This window comes from Platichthys flesus, chromosome 18 (assembly GCF_949316205.1).
Source record: "Platichthys flesus chromosome 18, fPlaFle2.1, whole genome shotgun sequence".
Lineage (NCBI taxonomy): Eukaryota > Metazoa > Chordata > Actinopteri > Pleuronectiformes > Pleuronectidae > Platichthys > Platichthys flesus.
This window is the reverse complement of record NC_084962.1, coordinates 20,901,342-20,923,572: the sequence shown is the minus strand read 5'-3', so window position 1 is coordinate 20,923,572 and position 22,231 is coordinate 20,901,342. Positions and strand designations below refer to the sequence as shown.

General features: G+C 47.1%; 2 protein-coding genes across 5 annotated transcripts; both read left to right on the top strand.

Annotated features, from left to right (window-relative positions):
• The first annotated feature begins 107 nt into the window (after positions 1-107).
• Positions 108-9,119, top strand: LOC133973238 (heterogeneous nuclear ribonucleoprotein Q-like). 4 transcript variants are annotated; one of them, XM_062410975.1, is made up of 12 exons: positions 108-265; positions 1,223-1,550; positions 2,454-2,572; positions 3,091-3,312; positions 3,410-3,586; positions 3,673-3,808; positions 3,907-4,112; positions 4,218-4,367; positions 4,463-4,584; positions 4,675-5,056; positions 6,721-6,802; positions 8,109-9,119. In XM_062410975.1, exons 1-11 carry the CDS (start codon positions 263-265, stop codon positions 6,757-6,759), a joined length of 1,884 nt encoding a protein of 627 aa, XP_062266959.1. In that variant the 5' UTR covers positions 108-262; the 3' UTR covers positions 6,760-6,802; positions 8,109-9,119. The 4 variants fall into 4 exon arrangements, with proteins under 4 accessions (XP_062266959.1, XP_062266958.1, XP_062266956.1 ...); XM_062410974.1 differs by having other exon boundaries at positions 6,721-9,119; XM_062410972.1 differs by lacking the exons at positions 6,721-6,802; positions 8,109-9,119 and having other exon boundaries at positions 4,463-4,563; positions 4,675-5,874.
• A 1,226-nt stretch (positions 9,120-10,345) lies between these two features.
• Positions 10,346-21,333, top strand: snx14 (sorting nexin 14). The gene is given in 29 exon segments (XM_062410968.1): positions 10,346-10,664; positions 11,539-11,659; positions 11,786-11,862; positions 12,208-12,286; positions 12,402-12,445; positions 12,541-12,628; positions 12,731-12,815; positions 12,919-13,075; positions 13,537-13,612; positions 13,761-13,805; positions 13,922-14,002; positions 14,082-14,196; positions 14,272-14,427; positions 14,501-14,625; positions 14,784-14,842; positions 15,449-15,581; positions 15,792-15,860; positions 15,862-15,979; positions 16,068-16,151; positions 16,229-16,329; positions 16,718-16,829; positions 16,953-16,993; positions 17,148-17,267; positions 18,436-18,559; positions 18,637-18,801; positions 18,896-18,991; positions 19,127-19,218; positions 19,355-19,411; positions 21,199-21,333. Coding segments are annotated over 29 exon segments (2,766 nt in total). The 5' UTR covers positions 10,346-10,545; the 3' UTR covers positions 21,226-21,333.
• Positions 21,334-22,231: the final 898 nt, after the last annotated feature.

The window sequence follows — 22,231 nt, the reverse complement described above, 5'->3', positions numbered from 1 at the left end:
TCACCGAGAGAAACAACACAAATCAGCTGCTGAATGGAAACGGACCCGAACAGGAAGTGAGAGGTGACAGGGAGCAGCCCGTGAGGGGCAGCGCGGGAAACCCCTCTCGTGCGGACAAACAAGCAGAGCTCGCGACGTTACGCAGTCGCCATTTTGTTTCCCCGGGAGTAAAGAAACCAAACGGAGCAGCGCCGGCGTCAGTATTCAACATCACCCGCAGCACCGTCCCCACGGCCGAGCAGCGTCCTGCACCCAGGGTTACATGGTACGTTCTCCGCGGGGAGGCCGCCGAGTCTCCGCCGTGTGTCTGCTCCTGGAGCCGGGCTGGTTCTCTGAGCTCCCCGGCCGACCGGCCGCTGCTAGCAGCACGGCGGCGAGCCGGCATTTTGAAAAGCGGGCCCGCTGCGACCAGCCAGCCGTTACACGGATGTGGTTCGATGTAGTGATGAGGACTTGGGCTGAAGCCGCTGGAGCCGGAGGCGGATCCGCTCGGTGACTCACTGCGGGGCCGGGAGAGAGCAGCTACCGGCCCCGCCACGCGTGTGCCCGAGCCCCGGGGCCTGCGGGCGGCCGAGCCGGGGTTAGCTACCCGGCACCAGGCTTAGAGGCGTGGTGGGTGTGTGGGGAACCAGCTCGTTATAGGGTCGTAACTCATCTATGACACGGAGCGGTAGTGGATCTATGCTCGGATCCATCGATCCGCGTCCGGCCGTGAAGAGGCTGGTTCCCCTCGCTAGCATTAGCAGCATTAGCACAGATACGTGTTGTCAACTGGGACTTGAACGATGGCGCCAAAACCCTCACGAAATGTGTTGTTGTGTTTGTAACTGGATCCTGACCGGGCTCAGCCTGCAGCTGGTACCGGGGGTTGAGCGCTGCGGTCCGGGCTCTGCTCTCTGTTGCACACGGTGGTTTGATCAATGATCCAGAGCTGGGACTACTGGTCTCAGGTGCAGCCTCTCTACTGGGAATAGGACCCGTTCACCTTCTATGATGCTGAACTGATTATTGTCTTGAAGCAGCGTCAGGGTTGTAATAACACGACGCTCCTATAATAGCGTTGTAAAAGGGGGGGGGGGGGGGGTTCTTTGTGGCGCTGACCCCAGGATGGATGTGATGCCTCCATGTAGATAACCACTGTTCTTCATGTCATCATGCAAACCTAACCGTCTTCAGCTGCTGAGCCCTCCTTGAATAAGTGTTCTTCTCTTTGTCTGCACAGATGTCTGGTGACATGGCCACGGATCTCACTGGTGACATGGCCACGGAGCTCACTGGTGACATGGCCACGGATCTTACTGGTGACATGGCCACGGATCTTACTGGTGACATGACCACCGAACCAACTGGTACCACGACCACTGATCCAATTGGTGACATGTCCCCTGATCTAACCGGAGACATGGCCACGGATCATGTAAACGGAAACGGCACAGAGGAACCAATGGACACTACAGCAGCCGCGGCCCAGTCAGAACATTTCCCGGCGTTACTGGAAGCTGGTTTACCTCAGCAGGTCGCTGAGAAGCTAGATGAACTCTATGTGGCAGGTGAGCAGAGGTCCTTCACCTTCTACACAGAAAGTCTGAGATGTGCTTCTGTTTTTCAGGGGTTTTGTTTTGATCTCAGTCAAAGACTGTTTAGATTTTGTATTTTCTTGAAAGGACGAGGATATTACATCTGTAAACATTTTTCAACAAACCACAGGGTCCATTCTACCAACATGGCATAGATCCAAAGCTTGACATATCTGAAGTGAGCAGTAGTGAGAGAAAATCACTTGGCTCCTCCGGGACAAACAGTGGGTTCGGGCAGCTGAAGATACTTTGTGAGGCCAGAAAGTCTAGAAAGAAAGAAGCGGGTTAGAATTATTTATACTTAGACAAATGCCATTACCAGCACACCTGCCCTTTGGCTATTGAAGTCTCAAGACACTGGTGACCTGGAAAAACAAAACAGTGTTCACTGGGCATAGTTTTAATTTGTTAAACTAATCACCAGTGCAGGTGAAATAACGTCATTGAATCCCAAGAGGTGGATTTCTTTCACCAGATCAATAACATATCCTGTGACGTGCCTTAAGTACCTTCTTTGTTGCACATCAATACGTTTCTCCGCCTGAGTATTGACGTGGTATGTGAGACTAGATTGAACGGGTGGGTGTAGCTCTAAAGGCTCTAAGGATGGTAGCTGGAAGCCATCTGCTGCTGTGCAGACACAATAAAGCAGCTGTTGGGCTGCAGTCTGTGGATTGTTCTCTTTGAGCAGCAGCTGAAGAAGCCACAGGGATGGTTTTATCTGACACAGGGTGAAAAGGACTGTTAAAAGTATGAGTTTTAATATAATCAGTGTTTCTGGCACAGATCACTAATCCATTTCCCAACCTGCTCGGATCACCGTGTTTGTTTTAACATCATATTTACAGTTTGTGTTATTGGTTGTGTGACTTTCAGGCCTGGTAGCACATAGTGACCTGGACGAACGGGCTATTGAAGCTTTGAAAGAATTCAACGAGGAGGGAGCCCTGCAAGTGCTGGTCCAGTTCAAAGAGAGCGACCTGTCCCACGTGCAGGTAAGCTGTGAACCGTCTGTGAGGTTCCACTCTCCGACACACAAAAGGTCTTTGTTAAAGACCCTGGTGGTGTTTCTGCCAACCGATGGTCTTCAACAACACTGAGCTCACACACCTGTGCAATGTCAAAATATTAAATTATTTAAAGGTATTATTTTACGGTCAATACATTCTTTTGAGTCTGGTATATGATTCGTTCAATGAAAAACATGAGGTTTAGATGGACCACATCTAAAGTTCAACCCTGCCAATCAAAATATGAATTTATAGTATAAAATATCTAGTGAACACCACAGGTTTGTCAGATTTGATAAAAATTCACATTTACTGAAACGTAGAACTGTCAAACTCTCGGGCCCTGGTCTTCAAGGCTTCCGCTTAAAATAAACACAACTATATTCAGTGAAATTGACCAGAGGGGTCCTCGGTTTTGTTTAATTGGACCTTGCATATGAACTTTCCTCTTCATGTTAATTTTTAGAAAGCTTGATTATTAATAGAATTGTTTCCTCTTCCAGAACAAAAGTGCCTTCCTCTGTGGTGTAATGAAGACGTACAGACAGAGGGAGAAACAAGGGACAAAAGTTTCAGATTCCACTAAAGGACCCGATGAGGCTAAAATCAAAGAACTCCTGGACAGAACCAACTACACACTGGACGTCACAACAGGACAGCGAAAGTATGGCGGGCCCCCCCCTGAGTCTGTGTACTCAGGGGCCCAGCCCACAGTTGGAACAGAGGTACACTTCAGAGATCTGAATACAAACTAAAGCTTTCTGTGAATGTGAAAGATCCTGACTGATGGCTGGGATGTCTGCTTCATTGTTTTTCTCCAAGATATTTGTCGGGAAGATTCCCCGTGACCTGTTTGAAGACGAGCTGGTTCCTCTCTTTGAGAAGGCCGGGTCTATCTGGGATCTCAGGCTAATGATGGACCCGCTGAGCGGCATGAACAGGGGCTACGCCTTCGTCACATTCTGTAATAAAGACGCAGCCCAGGAGGCGGTGAAGCAGGTGAGTCTCAGGAACGAGAGCCGAGTCACATGGGGGAAGGATTCGTTCCCAGTCACTGACTGACGTGACCTTTTGTGTTTCTACAGTGTAATAATCATGAGATTCGCCCTGGAAAGCACATCGGGGTTTGTATATCTGTCGCCAACAACCGGCTCTTTGTTGGCTCCATTCCCAAGAGTAAAACAAAGGAGCAGATCGTCGAAGAATTCGCTAAAGTCACAGGTAAAGAAGACATCCTGTTTAATACATTTGATTTCATTGGACAACTCATGCTTCTTAGTGTGATTGTAAATACTGAATCTGTTCTCTGGACGTAACAGAGGGCCTCAGTGATGTCATACTGTACCATCAACCTGACGACAAAAAGAAGAACCGAGGCTTTTGCTTCCTGGAGTATGAAGACCACAAAACGGCAGCTCAGGCCCGTCGCCGGCTCATGAGCGGGAAGGTGAAGGTGTGGGGCAACGTGGTGACGGTGGAGTGGGCGGATCCCATCGAAGACCCCGATCCAGAGGTCATGTCCAAGGTGAGGTTCAGAAGTCAAAGTCATTTAAAAAATCTCTTCTGGGCGACTTATTGAATTCTGAGCTGTAGAGACTGACGTGTGATCGCCTCCATGTCCGTCTCCCAGGTCAAGGTTTTATTTGTGAGGAATCTTTCTAACGGTGTAACAGAGGAGATCCTGGAGAAGTCCTTCAGTGCGTTTGGAAACCTGGAGCGAGTGAAGAAGCTCAAAGATTACGCTTTCATTCACTTTGAAGAGAGGGACGGAGCCGTGAAGGTACGATCTCCTTCTGCTTCCTACTTGAACAGTCCTCACTTCATCTTCGGCCAGAGTCTGAAGACGTGTGTACTAATGTCTCTCGTGTTCCTCAGGCCCTGGAGGAACTGAACGGGAAGGACCTGGAGGGAGACGCCATTCAGATTGTTTTTGCTAAACCACCAGATCAGAAGAGGAAGGAGCGTAAAGCCCAGAGGCAAGCAGCCAAAACACAAATGTGAGAACATTTGTTCTTTTATTTCCGGTGACTGCACCCTGATGATATCGTCATAACTCTATCTTTATTCTCATCCCTCGCTCGGTTCAGGTACGATGACTATTACTACTACCCCCCCCCTGCCCACATGCCGCCGCCTGCGAGAGGCCGGGGCAGAGGCGGCAACAGGGGTGGCTACTCTTACCCCCCCGACTACTACGGTTACGAGGACTACTATGACTATTATGGCTATGACTATCACAACTATCGTGGTGGCTATGACGACCCCTATTACGGCTACGACGACTTCCAGGGCCCAAGCCGGGGGCGCGGTGGCAGCCGGGGCTCGAGGGGCGGAGCCTCTCCATCCAGGGGGCGTGGCGGCGCAGGCGGACCTAGGGGCAGGTCCAGCTTCTCCCCGCGTGGCGGACCGGGACCAGGACGTGGAGGGCGTGGCCCAAGAGGAGGAGTGCAGCCGAGAGGGCGAGGAGGGGTACGTGGTGCACGGGGTGGCCGCGGTGGAAATGTAGGAGGAAAGCGCAAAGCTGATGGGTACAACCAGCCAGATTCCAAGCGTCGCCAAACCAATAATCAGAACTGGGGCTCTCAACCCATTGCTCAGCAACCGCTCCAAGGTGGTGACCATTCTGGTAACTATTCTGGTTACAAATCTGACAACCAGGAGTTTTATCAGGATTCTTTTGGGCAACAGTGGAAGTAAACCAGTAGGGCTTTGATAACAAAATACGTGTTTGTTTTTGTTGGTGTCTTTTTTTATTTAGAGACTTGATCTGATTGGCCCTCAGTCCCTTACGGTTGCCTGAATTTTCTCCTCAAAATTGGTGACATCTGGCAAGATATCTCTTTGTACATATTTTAATAATCCGCTTGGACTCAAATAGTAATCACACTCCTGTTTCTGGCGAACTGGTTTTCTTTTAATTTTAATTTTTTTTAAGATGGTCGTGAAAAAGATTTTCCATAACAAAAGTTGAGAAAACAATTTTAAGATTCAATTCTGTGGTCGAGCTGTCTATTTGGCTATAGCTTTATGTATGTTTTTAGACATTCTGGTTATTATGTTCTAAGTAGCTTACAGCAACAAAGCATATGTCTCCTAAACATGTATTTAAAACAAATGAAAATACAATTTGTATTGTCACAAAGTAATGCGTGTCTTGTTATTGAAAAGAAGAAAAAAAAAAAGGACCACCGCTGTCCTATTTTTTGGCTTTACATTTTGGCTTGTATCCTTTTGCTGTTTGTCTGCTTTAATAAACATACACGCACACGTGTACAAAAAACTTCAAATTGTGTTGCAAATTCATGTTTCGGCAAATTCTCTCTTCAAATTGCCTTCAAATTTTAAGGCTCCTTGTGGAAGGAAATGGACTCAAGGTTTGCCAGTGTTGGCCACATGCTACAGTGTCACCTTGCATGCCGTCAAATTCCAAATCACCGACTTCTGTAGCCAGCATCTCCGAGTGTTTCTGTATGTGTACCGACATACTTCATCCTTATGAGTTCCTCTCATGTCCAAAAACACATGTCTCACAAATTGGTGTCCTAAATTCAATGTCAACGCAGCGTAGAGTAAGCCCCGCCCCCTACAAGTCTGTCGTACTAGTGCCGTTTGTTACTGGCGGTGGGGGGGTGGGGGTAAAGGCACAACTTGATAACTTCAGAGTGAAGCGTTTCCTTGTCCCAGAAGGATCTACCTAGCTGTTGAAGGCCTGGATACTAATCTTGCATGTTATATCTGGAGGTTTGATCTCGTGCTGCCGTGCATGACTCGCTGCTAGTGTTTTCTATGTTGCTTTAATAGACGTGATGGCTGCTCCTAACCCCCCCCCCCCCCCCCCCCTCTTTGCCCGTGTCCTGTGTTTTCACCCGCTGCACCTCCAACACTTACTTCCCCAGCCGGGCCGACTCGTGCTTGTCGTCTCTTTAAGGCATCGACATGTGCATGTGACGTCAGAGGGCGATGTGAGAGCGTGCTGTGACTTCTAGTGTGTGTAGATTCAGGTTGACTTGTTGCACAGTTCTCAGTGTGTGTGTGTGTGTGAGAGGAACACACAACAGTAGATGCCTGTGTAGACTGTAATTCGATCCTGTTTTACGTTCTCTAATTGCTTCCTTTTGTTACCTGACTAGCAGGTTAAGGGGGTCGAGGCCGGTCCTGACGTGTCACTATGAAGACTGACCAGCGTGGCGCCGCCGGCGGCCAGTGGACGGAATGGTAAGGTCACCTGACTCAGTGGTCCAGCCGTTTTCCTGCTTTTTCTTTTTCTTTTTAAGGAGCAGATCTCCTGAAACTGCCACGTTTTTGAAAATCAGAAGCAGAATCTGTTTTTTATCATTATTATTGTAAAGAATATGTGACTCTTAAGTTTTAAAAGACCGAACCACAGCTACGACTGAGTGAGCTCACGATGGACGTCCTCCTGGAAAAGTCTTTGCACTTTTTTTTATTGAAACTTGATGTAACTTTTTTTTCTTTTATCTTTTAAACTTCATCTTTACGATGGACTAGACGTGATGATCTATGATTATCAGATAATCTGTGATTATCAGGTAGAGTTGAGGTGTGACGATCACCTGCCGTTTAAGGTCGGGCATTCCAGAAAACTGGTTCTTTTCTGAACTACAGCCAGCGAGGGTTCGTTAACTTCCTCAGTTTCGAGGATGCGTCTCCTCCGTCTCTTTGTGTATTTGAGGAAACGGAGGCAGCCGCCCCCCCACCCCCCTTCCAATTCAGACTCTAAATAAAGATGGACGACGCGCCTCAACTTCCTCTCACTATCTAGAAAAAAAGCCAAGTGTCTTGGATAGGAAGGCTTACACCTTGCACATTTGGAGACTGCAGTAGTGTTAGTGGATCTGTGCTGTCAACCAGTCAGTCTCAGCTGTCAATCATGATGTCTCAGAACGTTGTTCAGACACAAACTCCAGAGAATATCAACACAACAGTTTCTGTTCATTTCCTGTAGTTAGTGTTTGTGAAGCAGCAGCAGGTTGTCGGTTCCGACACGTTCACAGGAACATTCAGGCGAGGGGCGGAGCCTGTAGAGCAGCAGGAGGCGGGACATGACCTATAAGTTCACTGTTGTTTACATCTCATCCACGTCGGCCCTCATCACCAGAGGCTCTGGCATCGCCTCGTCTTCATGTCCTCTTCACAGCCCCTCTGGCTCCAGGTCCCATGTGGGACTATATTCAGCCACCAGGGGGGTTAAGGCCGTTTGGCTTTTGGGAGCCGTCATGTCGTCCATCTTTATTTACAGTCTCCTCTCCTCCTGAGATAAAGATGCAACAACAACCAGCACTTCACGAGTCTCAGTTCTCAGCGATGTGACGAGCTGGTCCTGAGATGAGCCTGAACCAGCGTCACTGTCCCTGAACGTGACGAGCAATGATGTCGCTGACCGACAGACCTTTTCTAGCTTTCTATTCTTCTTGTAAAATCTTAAATGCCTGGAAACAGCAGTCATAGCTTTGTCCTCCACGAAGGGGGAAATGTCTTAATGTTGTTTTTGTTCACAAAGTGACGTCCCGGGTCGTCTGCACCAACACGTCGTGTTTGTTCACGAACAGGAAGGAGCAGTGAAGCTGACTCTTACTTATTGAGTCTCTGAGCCGGTCTGGAGGACACAAGGTTTCAACGTCCTGAAGAGTTTAGTCCCAGAAGCATAACTACACGTTTCCCTCTACGTCACTGTAGACGGAGGATGGTGCTATGAGCTGTACGTGGTCCTGACAAGCATTTCCTGTGAACTGGTGTTGAAGCATTTCTTCACTGTGACATAACGATGTTCAGACTCTAAAGGAGCAGATCCATCCTGACACTGTCCAGACACTAGGAAACAGCGTTTTAGCTCATTAATAATAATCATCTGCAAAGAGAATCTGTCAGAATAAACCTCCACCTCCATGGTGTTTATGATAAAGTCATCGATAAAAATGTTTTTGATGTTTTTGTTCTATTCTTCTATTTGAAAACTTTAAACTAAATTAAAAACATTCAATTCAGTATAATGTTCAGCTCCAGATCTATAACACTAAGGTCATGACCTTAAAATGTATAAAGAAACCCACAGTTCCCACATTGAGACGACTGGAGAGAGAAACCTCATTAGCTGAAGGAACCTGTTTCTCAAACTGATTCACTGACGAGCGGTGGATCAGGTTCCGCTCACACTTCAAACGAATCCTTCACAGAATGAGGCAGTTAACAAATAAATGGTTTGTCATGTTTTGAATGAATTTGTCTTGAGGTTGGATTTCTCCTTTAAACTCTTTAAACATCAGTTTGTTTTTATTTCTTTATGTGGCTCCTGTTTTATTCTTCGGTTCAAAAAGAATTGTGCAGCTTGTTTGATTTTTTTCTTCAAACCAAGTTTGTGAAAATCTTGCAGACTCTTTTGGAATTTAAGGGTCAAGAAATGTTTTTGTTTGTTTTGCTAACAAGTGTGTTTGCATTCTTGCAAATGAATTGTTTTATACTTGTACAGTGACGCGAGTTAAACCTATTTTTCTAATAAAGTTGATGACTTTGACCGTGGTTGTGTTTTTATTCTACAGCCCCTGTGATTATTTAAGTGACTCATGGGCTCAATCTGTGTCTAAAGCCTCAATGGTAAAATAGAGAAATACATTTGAAAGAAAATTCTCTATTAAGCCTAAATATGTATTATAAATATATTTAATTACAATGGTATAATTATTAATGCAAATATTACCTTTTATCATTTAGCCACAGTAGCTCGAGAGCTCAAAAACTCAAAGGAAGTTTTCAAAGATATAAACATTTCACCAGGTTAATTATGTTGTGTGATAATTGAATCAGATATAAACTTATAATAGATGAATAATGGGATTTATGTTTTTTATTGTCAATTCATAACTAATACGTCTTGAATTAAATGTAAACACTGCAGCAGTTAATTGTGTGAACTCTGTAGATATAAATCCAACTAAATCCTGAGTCAACGGAAAACAGAAGTGACGTCACTGGGATCGATGGTTGCCAGGTCCCTCACTCGTGTTTAGAGTTGATTTGAGCAACAACAGCTTTTACAGCTCATAGATATAGAGACACAAAGTAACTTAAAGATAAAGAGGTAAAATCACTTAACTCAAGATTACACTTAACTAGATGAGAAGTTGTTCCCTGAGTTGAATGTTTTAAAGTTTCCTTATAACATCACTTTGGACCTTTTGAAATCAAGAGGCTAATATTTCACTATTTTCTGTCCAATAACCAAATAATTAGTTTAAGAAAGTCACAGATGATCAGTTACTCGAAATAAAACTTAGTCAACTAAAGTAAAATGAATAAAGTTCAAAGCAAGCATCAGATGAGGAGACAAACCGCTGTCATGACTTCATATAACAAGAAAAGTAAAGAACTGTTTTCAAAGGTTAAACTCAGATCCACGACACCGATGACGTGTCCAGTGTGAACGTGAAGGACGAGAATTAAAAAGTTCAAATCTGAAGCAGGTCCGTTTTGTTCTTTATTTTTATTTGACAGAGAACTTCACATTTATAATCGTACATTTAATAAGCACTGTGCTTTAAACACTGCTTAAAGAAACTTAACAGGATTAAAAAACAACTGTAAATATATATAATACACACAATAATAACACACTGAATGTATATTTATATAATTTATATGAAAATTGCTTCACTAATGAACTGATTTGATATTTTCAAACATTTCACGTCTTTCTAAAAGTTTCTCTCAGACCTGGCAACCCAGGAAGCGGAAGTTTCTGGACCGGAAGTGTCAGGGCTCAGAAACAAACATGAAGTCGGAAGTGTGAGTCGTGTTGTTTTTAAACGAGGAGCTGAGGTCCAGCACCCGGACATCACGTGACCCGTTCACCGGGAACACGCGACTTCAACCGGATACACCCCGTCCACCGAGGGGGAGCGAACCGGAGCGAACCGGGGCGAACCGGAGCGGCCGGGGACACGATGGCGGCTCCGTGGTTCCTGATGGACGTGAGGAGACGGCTGACGGAGGCGGGACGTCACTACCCGCTCTTCTGCTTCCTGCTGATGACGCTGCTCTGCGTCACCGTGCTGCTCAACAGGTGAGCGTGTCTGTGACGTCACTGCCCACTGTCTGCAGCGAAGTGAAGCCAAAAGCGTCTCGATCGCCCTCCGGTGGCCGGCTGCAGTACATGTCACAAGCCCCGCCTCTTCCATGTTAGTGGACAGGACATGTGACCATGTGACCTTTACGTTGTGTAGAGTCAAGGGTCGTTCACTGACACGGAAACAGACAGAACAGACAGAACTAAGATAGACAATAAGTCTATATTTCTATATCTTCTGTAATATTATTAGTTAATATTACTACTGTGAGCATAGCCACCCAAGCCCTGAATAATCGATAACAGAGATCTATGGCCAAACAACTAAATAATACGCTTACACTCTTTGGCGTGTTTATTGTGAATTATTACAAACCTTCATATAAAACACAGAACATTCATCGTTTATTTTTATACTTAAATTGTTTGAGTGAAAACCCAGTTCTACCCGACAGGGTCCGACATGTGACCTGCTCATGCACGTGATCAGTTCTTACATGTGTCCACAGGGGGCACTGTAACTTCACAGCCACACTACTCTTCAGTCTAAATAAAGTCGTTTTAATAAATAAAAAAACTGCAGCGAGCCACCAGGGGGAGATCAAGGCTCCCTTTCTGCCATGTGTGTGGAAGCTGTGCAGGATAACAGCTGTGTGTGTGTGTGTGTCTGTGTGTTGCTGTGTGTGTTTAAGATGTGCAGTATAACAGCTGTGTGTTGCTGTTTGTGTTGAAGCTGTTTGTGTGTCGCTTTGAATGTGTGTTGCAGCTGTTTGTGTTGGTGTGTTTGTGTTAAAGCTGTGCAGTATAACAGCTCTGTGTGTGTGTCTGTGTGTGTGTGTGTGTGTGTGTGTGTGTGTGTGTGTGTGTGCAGCTACCTGCACGTGCTGCTGGTGTTCTGGTCGTTCCTGGCCGGTGTCGTCACCTTCTACGTTTCCCTCGGTCCAGAGTCTCTTCTCCCCAACGTGCTGGTGTCCATCAAACCAAGAGTCCAGGTGAGTGGACGTCCTCTGGTCTCCGTCCTGACTCCACCAGTTTGATTCCCAGATGTTTCCAGAGACCAGATGATGAACTGGTCTGATGAACTGGTCTGATGAACTGGGTGTGCTGGTTTCTTGCAGCAGCAGCAGCAGCAGGAGCTGTTTCCTCTGGGCCACAGCTGTGCCGTGTGCGGGAAGGTCAAGTGCAAACGTCACCGGTAACTTCCCCTGACACACAACATGCATGTGTGTTTACATGTGTGTAATATATCACCAGTGTTTGGATTCTACCTCAACATGTATTTAATAAACATGCACACACATCGTGCACGAGACCACAACTGATGCTTATACTAATATAATCTATATGTACAGATATAATCTATATGTTCAGGTATAATCTATATTTACAGATATAATCTATATTTACATATATAAGCTATATATATATATATATATATATATATATATATATATATATATACACACATGTTTCAGTTCTGACTGTAGGTCCGTCTGTGAAAGGTTCGTATCCCTCGGGCTCTGATCCTTGTTGTTCGCAGGCCGACGCTGCTCCTGGAGAACTACCAGCCCTGGTTGGACCTGAAGGTTCCGTCCCAGGTGGACGCCTCCGTAGCAGAGGTACGAACGTCGTGGGTTTGAATCCCTCAGAGGAGAGAACACTTTAGATCATGTTCTGTGGAACTGGAACCTGTGTTGATCTGTGACCTCTCTCTCTCTCTCTCTCGTCCTGTAGGTGTTTGAGTTGGTTCTGGAGAACTTTGTGTTTCCCTGGTACAGGTACGAGGACCCCCCCCCCCCCCCCCCCCCCCTGTCTGTTGTTTACTGACAGATAAACTCCGACGCTGTTTTCAAACTCTTCCTGTGGATTTCAGGGACATCACAGACGACGAGGCGTGTGTGGACGAGCTGAGGACGACGTTCCGCTTCTTCGCCTCGGTGCTCGTCCGCCGAGCTCAGAAGGTGACGTCCAATCACACGTCAGCAGGAAGAGGAGATTGAAGACGAGACAGACTATACACATGAACATGTCTCACTGGCTGTCTGTGTGTCTGTCCTCCGCAGGTGGACGTCCCCGCTGTGTTTGCAGACAAAGTGATGAAAGCTGCCATGAAGCACATTGAAGTTATTGCAAAGGCTCGAGGAAAAGGTAGAAACAGAATTCGTCTTCACAGCAAAACGTCTCCGTGACTCATGAAGTGTCCAGGAGCCGTCTGTGGCTAACGTCCCGCACCCTGTCGGTTTGTCCTCAGTGCAGAACGTGGACAGCTTACAGACGGCGGCTCTGGACGGATACGGCGCCGACCTCCACGCCGCTCTGCGCAGCCGGAGGGACGAGTTGATCTACTTGAGGAAACTGACTGAGATGCTGTTTCCCTACGTGATGCCGCCCAAAGCTACAGACTGCAGGTAGGCACAGACCTGAGACCAGCGTCCCAGGTCCCATCCAGACGTCCAGACCACCGTCCACACCAACAGTCGTCACATGACCGTTCACCTGGTCATGGTCTGGTCATGTCTCCTCTGCAGCTGGTTGCTGACAGGAAGTGTTAGCGAAGGGAAGTGTTACCGACAGGAAGTGCTACTGACAGGAAGTGGTACCGACAGGAAGTGTAACTGACAGGAAGTGGTACCGACAGGAAGTGTTACCGACAGGAAGTGTTAGCGAAGGGAAGTGTTACTGACAGGAAGTGGTACCGACAGGAAGTGTAACTGACAGGAGATCAGTTCACACGAGTCTCTGATTCGGAGGAAACTCCAGCAGTAGTGTACTGGTAGTGGGTGTGGCTTCAGCTCGGTCCCGGTTCTCTTGTGGACTTTGTGGAGAACTGAGACGTTTCATGTTGATCCAGCGTCTCGTCCTGGTCCAGGTCTCTGGCTCTGCTGCTGCGGGAGGTGATGTCCGGATCCGTCCTCTTACCGACCATGGACTTCATGGCCGACGCTGTGAGTAGAACAGTGTGTGTGTGAAGATCCTCTAACGTTGAGCTGAAATGAGCCTGTAGCGCCTCCGTGTGGTGGGAAGAGGACGACACAGGGACACGACGGCTGGAGATGAATTATTATATTTAACGCAGCTTCTCTTTGTCTCCAGGACACTGTGAACCTCATGGTGCTCCTATTCGTTGAGGACACTCCAGTGAGTAAAACTTCTAAAACTAACGGTTGTATATTAAATATTAAATCAACTCTACTGCCTAAAAGTAAAACCTTTAAATATCTAACCCAAGTTTTAAATCCCCTCTGTGTCTCCAGCCTGAAGCCCCCCCCGAGCCGCCGTCCGACCTGGTTCCATTTCTACAGAAATACGCCGACGTCAGCCACAAGAAGGCGTCAGTGAGTACGAGACAGAACGAGACGTCCACAGAAGACAGAGACGTCCACTCACCCGTCTTCCTGTTACCTCGTCCTCCAGGTGCTGAAGCTGGAGCTGAGGCAGATCCGGGATCAGCAGGACCTTCTCTTTCGTTTCATGAACTTCCTGAAGCAGGAAGGAGCCGTGCACGTGCTGCAGTTCTGCCTGGCCGTGGGTAAGGACTCCACCTCACACACACACCGGTCATTCTTCTGCCTCAGAACTCACGAGCTCCTGACGTGTCCTCCAGAGGAGTTCAACGATAAGATCCTGAGTCCGGAGCTGAGCGACCCGGAGCTGCAGCGGCTGCACGGCGAGGTGCTGCACATCTACCAGACCTACTGCCTGGACGAGAGCATCGACAAGATCAGCTTGGACCCGTTCATCGTGGAGGAGATCCGGAACAGTAAGACTCCTCCGCTCACTGCACCTCCTCAGTCCTCACAGTGCAGCTCTCAGCGCCTCCTCTCTGCTCTCAGTCGCCACAGGTCCGTACGGGGGGGTGGTGAAGCTGCAGACCATGCGCTGCCTGTTCGAGGCCTACGAGCACGTCCTGTCCCTGCTGGAGAGAGTCTTCACCCCCATGTTCTGCCACAGCGACGAGGTGAGGCCCTGGTCCCCCCCACACGGACTCAGAATACAGCCACGGCTCCACTGTGGTTTTATCACTTTCATCCAGTCAGTCGGTTTTACACTGTGAATCAAACTGTATAATTCAGAATGACCTGGGATCAGTGGTTCTAATCTGTCGTCTGTGCTCAGTACTTCCGGCACCTGCTGCGAGGAGCCGAGTCCCTGACCAGGAGCTCCAGGATCAACAGGTCGGTGACTCATCATCATTCATAGTTCTACTAATCATTTGATCCACGTCAGTAAACATCTAATCAAAGAGTTCAGACGATTCAGGGAGTATCAAGTTTCATATGCAGCCATATTTACACACACACACACACACATATATGTAGATCTATAGATCTCTGATAGAAACTCGTCCTCCCACATGTAGAATAGTTTCACTGAAACAAAGTGAACTCTCCATGTTTTACTCTGAAGTTTAAAGAGAGTTTGTGCGTCTCAGCTGAAACTTCAGGTGGTTTTAGAATCAAGGTTCAGAGCAGAAGATCCACAGGAGACAGGAAATCAAGAAGAGACCACCTGGGAGCTTTCATCAGATCGACTCCTCCTCCTTCTTCTGTCCAGTTCTTTCTTCACTGATCAGCAGAGGAATGTTCTTCTTCAGGTCCAGAGACGTGATCGACCTCTCTCTCTCTCTCTCTCTCTCTCTCTCTCTCTCTCTCTCTCTCTCTCTCTGTCTCTCTCTCTCTCTCTCTCTCTCTCTGTCTCTCTCTCTGTCTCTCTCTCTCTCTCTCTCTCTCTCTCTCTCTCTCTCTCTCTCTCTCTCTCTCTCTCTCTCTCTCTCTCTGCAGGAACCCGTCCAAACGAGGGGAGACGTTCGGCATCAGCAGGATCGGCAGCAGGCTCAAAGGAGTGTTCAGGAGCACGACCATGGAGGGCGCCATGCTGCCGCCCAGCGCCATGAGCGACATGGACGACGACCTGGTGAGCGTCACATGATCAACTCTTAATGTGACGTGTTAGGTGGGCGTGTTGTTAGTGGGGGGGGAAGTCATCATTAATACTATTAAACTGTGATCTCTCTTTTTGTAATTCAAATCACTCCCTCACACTGAGGTCGTGTCACCTCAGCCGGTTTGTTGATGAATCCCTTCTGCAGTTCTCAGATCAGTTGTTCTGTGGATGTGTTTTCAGGTGGAGGAGGCGACCGTGGTGATGGAGGACGACGCCCCCCGCCGAGCCGCCCAGCGCAGCCGGCGCCCTGAGGAACCTGTCGGCCTGGAGCATCTCCATCCCCTACATCGACATCTACGACGACCAGGCCAAGAGGGAGCGGGTCCCCGTGTTCTGCATCGACGTGGAGCGCAACGACAGGAAGACAGGCGAGCGGGCGACCCCCTTGTCCACCGCGTCGGTTCAAACCCCCCCCCCTCCTCCTCCTGGTGTGACCTTCTGTTTCTTCTCTTCCAGTCGGTCATGAGACGGAGAAGTGGTCGGTCTTCAGGAGATATCTGGAGTTCTACGTGCTGGAGTCCAAACTGACTGAATTCCACGGTGAGCTTCTCTCTTCAGCTTCTCTCTGTCACTTCAGTGTCGCCGTTCAAACTCATCGTGGAGTCGTTTCCTTTCAGGCACGTTTTCAGACGCACAGCTTCCGTCCAAACGAATCATCGGACCAAAGAATTATGAATTCCTCGCATCGAAGAAGGAAGAGTTTGAAGAATATTTGCAGGTATTTTAATCTGGAGAACAACAGGAAGTCATCACTCCCAGGACAGTTTGAACCTCTAGGTGGCGCCATGAGTCACGTTCCAGATATCAAAACAACCCATCAAATCATATCATTTAGATTAAAGGTGAAAATCACTTTAAACAGTGAAGGATGTATTTTGTTGTGATGTTTGAGTGACTGTAGATTGTGTATTGTGTGTGTGTGTGTGTGTGTGTGTGTGTGTGTGTGTGTGTGTGTGTGTGTGTGTGTGTGTGTGTGTGTGTGTGTGTGTGTGTGTGTGTGTGTGTGTGTGTGTGTGTGTGTGTGTGTGTGTGTGTGTGTGTGTGTGTGTGTGTGTGTGTGTGTGTGTGTGTGTGTGTGTGTGTGTGTGTGTGTGTGTGTGTGTCAGAGACTCCTGCAGCACCCGGAGCTCAGTAACAGTCAGCTGCTGGCGGACTTCCTGTCTCCTCACAGCATGGAGTCTCAGTTCCTCGACAGGATGCTGCCTGACGTCAACCTCGGTAAAAACTCCTTCAGGAAAATAAACCACTTTATAAAAGCTGCTGTTTATTACTCGTGCAAAATTAAAATCTTAAACAAAAGAAACAGAATTCAAGTTTGTTCTTCTCATCTTTGTGTCTCAGGGAAGATGTTCAAGTCCGTCCCAGGGAAGCTGATTAAAGAGGTGAGTCTCTTCTTCACCTTTAATTCTCAAAGTGGGAAACACGACTTCCTGTGAGGTCTGCTCCAGAATCCAACCTCTGAAGGAAGAACGTCTCCAGAACAAGGTGGAGACCAGGTGACGGATACTGAACCCTGTGAAACGTCTGTTCCTCCAGAGAGGACAGAACCTGGAGCCGTTCATCCAGAGTTTCTTCAACTCCTGCGAGTCGCCCAAACCCAAACCCAACCGACCGGAGCTGACCATCCTCAGCCCGAGCACGGAGAACAACAAGAAGGTAGAACCACGACAAGGCTGTCAAACACATGGTCAGGAAACATCTCAGTGAGGAAACATCTCAGTGAGGGAACATCTCAGTGAGGGAACATCTCAGTGAGGGAACATCTCAGTGAGGGAACATCTCAGTGAGGAAACATCTCAGTGAGGAAGCATCTCATTGAGGAAACATCTCAGTGAGGAAACATCTCAGTGAGGAAACATCTCAGTGAGGAAACATCTCAGTGAGGAAGCATCTCAGTGATGAAGCATCTCAGTGAGGAAACATCTCAGTGAGGAAACATCTCAGTGAGGAAGCATCTCATTGAGGAAACATCTCATTGAGGAAACATCTCAGTGAGGAAACATCTCAGTGAGGAAGCATCTCAGTGAGGAAGCATCTCAGTGAGGAAGCATCTCAGTGAGGAAGCATCTCAGTGAGGGAACATCTCAGTGAGGAAGTATCTCAGTGATGAAGCATCTCGGTGAGGAAGCATCTCAGTGAGGAAGCATCTCAGTGAGGGAACATCTCAGTGAGGAAGTATCTCGGTGAGGAAGCATCTCGGTGAGGAAGCATCTCGGTGAGGAAGCATCTCGGTGAGGAAGCATCTCGGTGAGGAAGCATCTCGGTGAGGAAGCATCTCGGTGAGGAAGCATCTCGGTGAGGAAGCATCTCAGTGAGGAAACATCTCAGTGAGGGAACATCTCAGTGAGGAAGCATCTCAGTGAGGAAGCATCTCAGTGAGGAAGCATCTCAGTGAGGAAACATCTCAGTGAGGAAACATCTCAGTGAGGGAACATCTCAGTGAGGAAGCATCTCAGTGAGGAAGCATCTCAGTGAGGGAACATCTCAGTGAGGAAACATCTCAGTGAGGGAACATCTCAGTGAGGGAACATCTCAGTGAGGACGCATCTCAGTGAGGAAGCATCTCAGTGAGGAAGCATCTCAGTGAGGAAACATCTCAGTGAGGGAACATCTCAGTGAGGGAACATCTCAGTGAGGACGCATCTCAGTGAGGAAACATCTCAGTGAGGAAGCATCTCAGTGAGGGAACATCTCAGTGAGGAAGCATCTCAGTGAGGAAGTATCTCAGTGAGGAAGCATCTCTGAGTTCCTGCTCCTGTCTCCTTCTGTCTCCTCTGACCTCGACTCAACTCGTTCTCTTTCTTCTCTGATTCTTCTCCTGCAGCTTTTCAACCACTTGTTCCAGAACAACGCGAACATGTTGGAGAGTTCAGAGAAGAGACACAACCACAACTGCTTCCTGGAGCTGGTCAGCGTCCAGGGCATGTACGACTGCTTGATGCACGTGGGTGAGTAACGAGCTCCACTGTTCGGTCACATCCCACGACCGGGAGGCACTGAACCCATCCCCCGCTGTGCTCCTCAGGTCGGGTGTTGTTCCACGTGCCCGACTGGCTGCACCACCTCCTGTCGGCCGGGAGGATCCTGCTGAAGAACACGTTCGAGGCCTACATGGACCACTACATGCAGCTCAAGCTGGAGCAGGTTCTGCAGGAGCATCGCATGGTGTCGCTCATCACGCAGCTCCGAGGTGGGACACCTGTCGGGGGGGCGATGCCTTCAGGGTCCCTCAGACGGTTCAGAACTCTGATGTATTAAAGCTCTGCTCTTGTTTCCTGCTGCAGACGCTGTTTTCTGTGAGAGCAGCGAGGAACGAACCCCCGAAGACAAACAGCTCCGAGCCAAGAGGACCTTCGACGAGATGATGAAATATTTACCAGGTGGGTTTATCAACTCTTCAAACTCTCCAGTTAAACAGATTCAACTTCCAGGGATCATCAGTCTGACGCCTCGTCCTCCACGAGTTCATGAGGTGTTCTGCTAACACCTCAAACTGAACTCCTGCTTGTCCACAGACTTTGTGGGAAAGTGCATCGGAGAGGAGGCGAAGTACGAAGGAGTGCGTCTCCTGTTCGACAGCTTCCAGCAGCCGCTGCTCAACAAACAGGTAGTTCAACAGCCGACAGAGAGGTGGCGCCAGAGTCTTCATTATGTCATCGTTAGGATAAGCTCCAGGTTCAGAGTGAAGCAGCAACTCCAACCCAACAACTTGTCTTTACACTTTGTCTCTGATGTGTCCTCAGATGACGTACGTCCTGCTGGACATCGCCGTGCAGGAGCTGTTCCCTGAACTCAACAAGGTAAACAGGAGACAGGGACAAGAGACAAAGACATAAACAAGAGACAAGAGACAAAGACATAAACAAGAGACAAGAGACAAAGACAAGAGACAAATACTTAAACAGGAGACAAGAGACAAAGACATAAACAAGAGACAAGAGACAAAGACATAAACAAGAGACAAAGACATAAACAAGAGACAGGAGACAAAGACATAAACAAGAGACAAGAGACAAGAGACAAGAGACAAATACTTAAACAGGAGACAGGGACAAGAGACAAAGACATAAACAAGAGACAAAGACATAAACAAGAGACAAAGACATAAACAAGAGACAAGAGACAAGAGACAAAGACATAAACAAGAGACAAGAGACAAAGACATAAACAAGAGACAAGAGACAAATACTTAAACAGGAGACAGGGACAAGAGACAAAGACATAAACAAGAGACAAAGACATAAACAAGAGACAAAGACATAAACAAGAGACAAGAGACAAAGACAAGAGACAAAGACAAGAGACAAAGACATAAACAAGAGACAAAGACAAGAGACAAAGACATAAACAAGAGACAAAGACAAGAGACAAATACTTAAACAAGAGACAAAGACATAAACAAGAGACAAGAGACAAAGACACAAACAAGAGACAGGAGACAAAGACATAAACAAGAGACAAGAGACAAATACTTAAACAGGAGACAGGGACAAGAGACAAAGACATAAACAAGAGACAGAAGACAAGAGACAAGAGACAAAGACATAAACAAGAGACAAGAGACAAAGACAAGAGACAAAGACATAAACAAGAGACAAAGACATAAACAAGAGACAGGAGACAAAGACATAAACAAGAGACAAGAGACAAGAGACAAATACTTAAACAGGAGACAGGGACAAGAGACAAAGACATAAACAAGAGACAAGAGACAAAGACATAAACAAGAGACAAAGACATAAACAAGAGACAAGAGACAAAGACAAGAGACAAAGACATAAACAAGAGACAAGAGACAAAGACAAGAGACAAAGACATAAACAAGAGACAAAGACAAGAGACAAATACTTAAACAAGAGACAAAGACATAAACAAGAGACAAGAGACAAAGACATAAACAAGAGACAAGAGACAAAGACAAGAGACAAATACTTAAACAGGAGACAAGAGACAAAGACATAAACAAGAGACAAGAGACAAAGACATAAACAAGAGACAAAGACATAAACAAGAGACAGGAGACAAAGACATAAACAAGAGACAAGAGACAAGAGACAAATACTTAAACAGGAGACAGGGACAAGAGACAAAGACATAAACAAGAGACAAAGACATAAACAAGAGACAAAGACATAAACAAGAGACAAGAGACAAGAGACAAAGACATAAACAAGAGACAAGAGACAAAGACATAAACAAGAGACAAAGACATAAACAAGAGACAGGAGACAAAGACATAAACAAGAGACAAAGACATAAACAAGAGACAAGAGACAAGAGACAAAGCAGAATAAACGTGATGTTTGTTGATCTAAAGTTCTGATAAACACTTGACTGACTTCAGATCAGTGGAGACGTTATTTCCCGCTTGGTTCACTTTGATCTCACGGTTTCATCTGAGCGTTCGATTCCCTGCTGCTTTCAGGTGCAGCCACAGAATCTGCACTTTGCACTTTCTGCAGCTGCAAACCACAAAGCTTGAGAAGTGAAGATTAACTTTCTATTTTCAGTCCCGGGTGCTGACGTCCCACAATGCATCAGTGTGACAGTTTATCTCACTTCTGTCTCATGTGGTTTCCTCCTGCAGGGTGCGGGGGAATCGAACAGCGAGTGAAAGGGGACGCTGCTGCGTCCACTTCCTGAAAGATCAAAGTGCAATACTTCCACATTCCACTGTACACTATGTTCATGCATAAATAAAAACATCTATTTATTCTCTGAAGCTGCAGATTCTTCATTTCACCGATTTTCACTCATCTCTGAAATGCCCCCCCCCCCCCCCCTTTGCTGTGGTGCGTTCACTTCACCTAGAAAAATCAGTCATTGACGAGGACTTTTCGAAATATTAAAATCAGGTTAATTATGAACCTTCCTGAGGACGTGAGGGTCGTGTTTGAATGAACAAGTATTTTGTGGCCACAACAGGAAGCAGACATTTGATCTGGAGAAACGAGATAAGAGTTCAGAGCTGAAATGTAAAACTGTTGTTTCCCTGAGAAGTTTCCAGCAGCTTCTTTCTAACTGGGATGTTCGATGAACCATTAACAGGCAGCGAGCGTCGGTCTAATCCTCACACAGAGGAGCCTTGTTCTCCTGAGGCTGCTGAGCTGAGTGAGGAAGAATCCTCAATGTTCAGTCACATGTTGGAGACACTGTCCTCTTGCTCCTCTTCCTCCGTCAGGAACAAACCTGAACTCAAACTCTCACTTCACGCTGTAGTTTCTCTATTTGTTTCATGTTCGAAGGAAAAATAAGCTGAAAGGTCTCGACCTGTTTTCAGAGATTTGACGTGATGTGATATTTATCTTCTATAATCATCTTTAAGCTCCAGAGATAACAGACCAGTTCCCACAATGCAGTTCTTTGACTTGTTTGAGTGTAACAGAGAAGTTGAGCTTGTCACTGAAACCAGTGATTTAAGTAGTTTTTAAATCACACAACACACCCTCTCCGGGATGGAGGCGGGGCTTCCTGCTCTGAGGGACTACGTTTCCCATCAGGCCGGTGAAGTCTCCGGATCCACCAGGAGGAGCTGGAGGACGAGGCTGGAGAGACAGACGTCCTAAAGACCCGAGCTCGCTGAGAGGAAGAGGAAGGAGTGGGACTGTTGCACCAGGAAG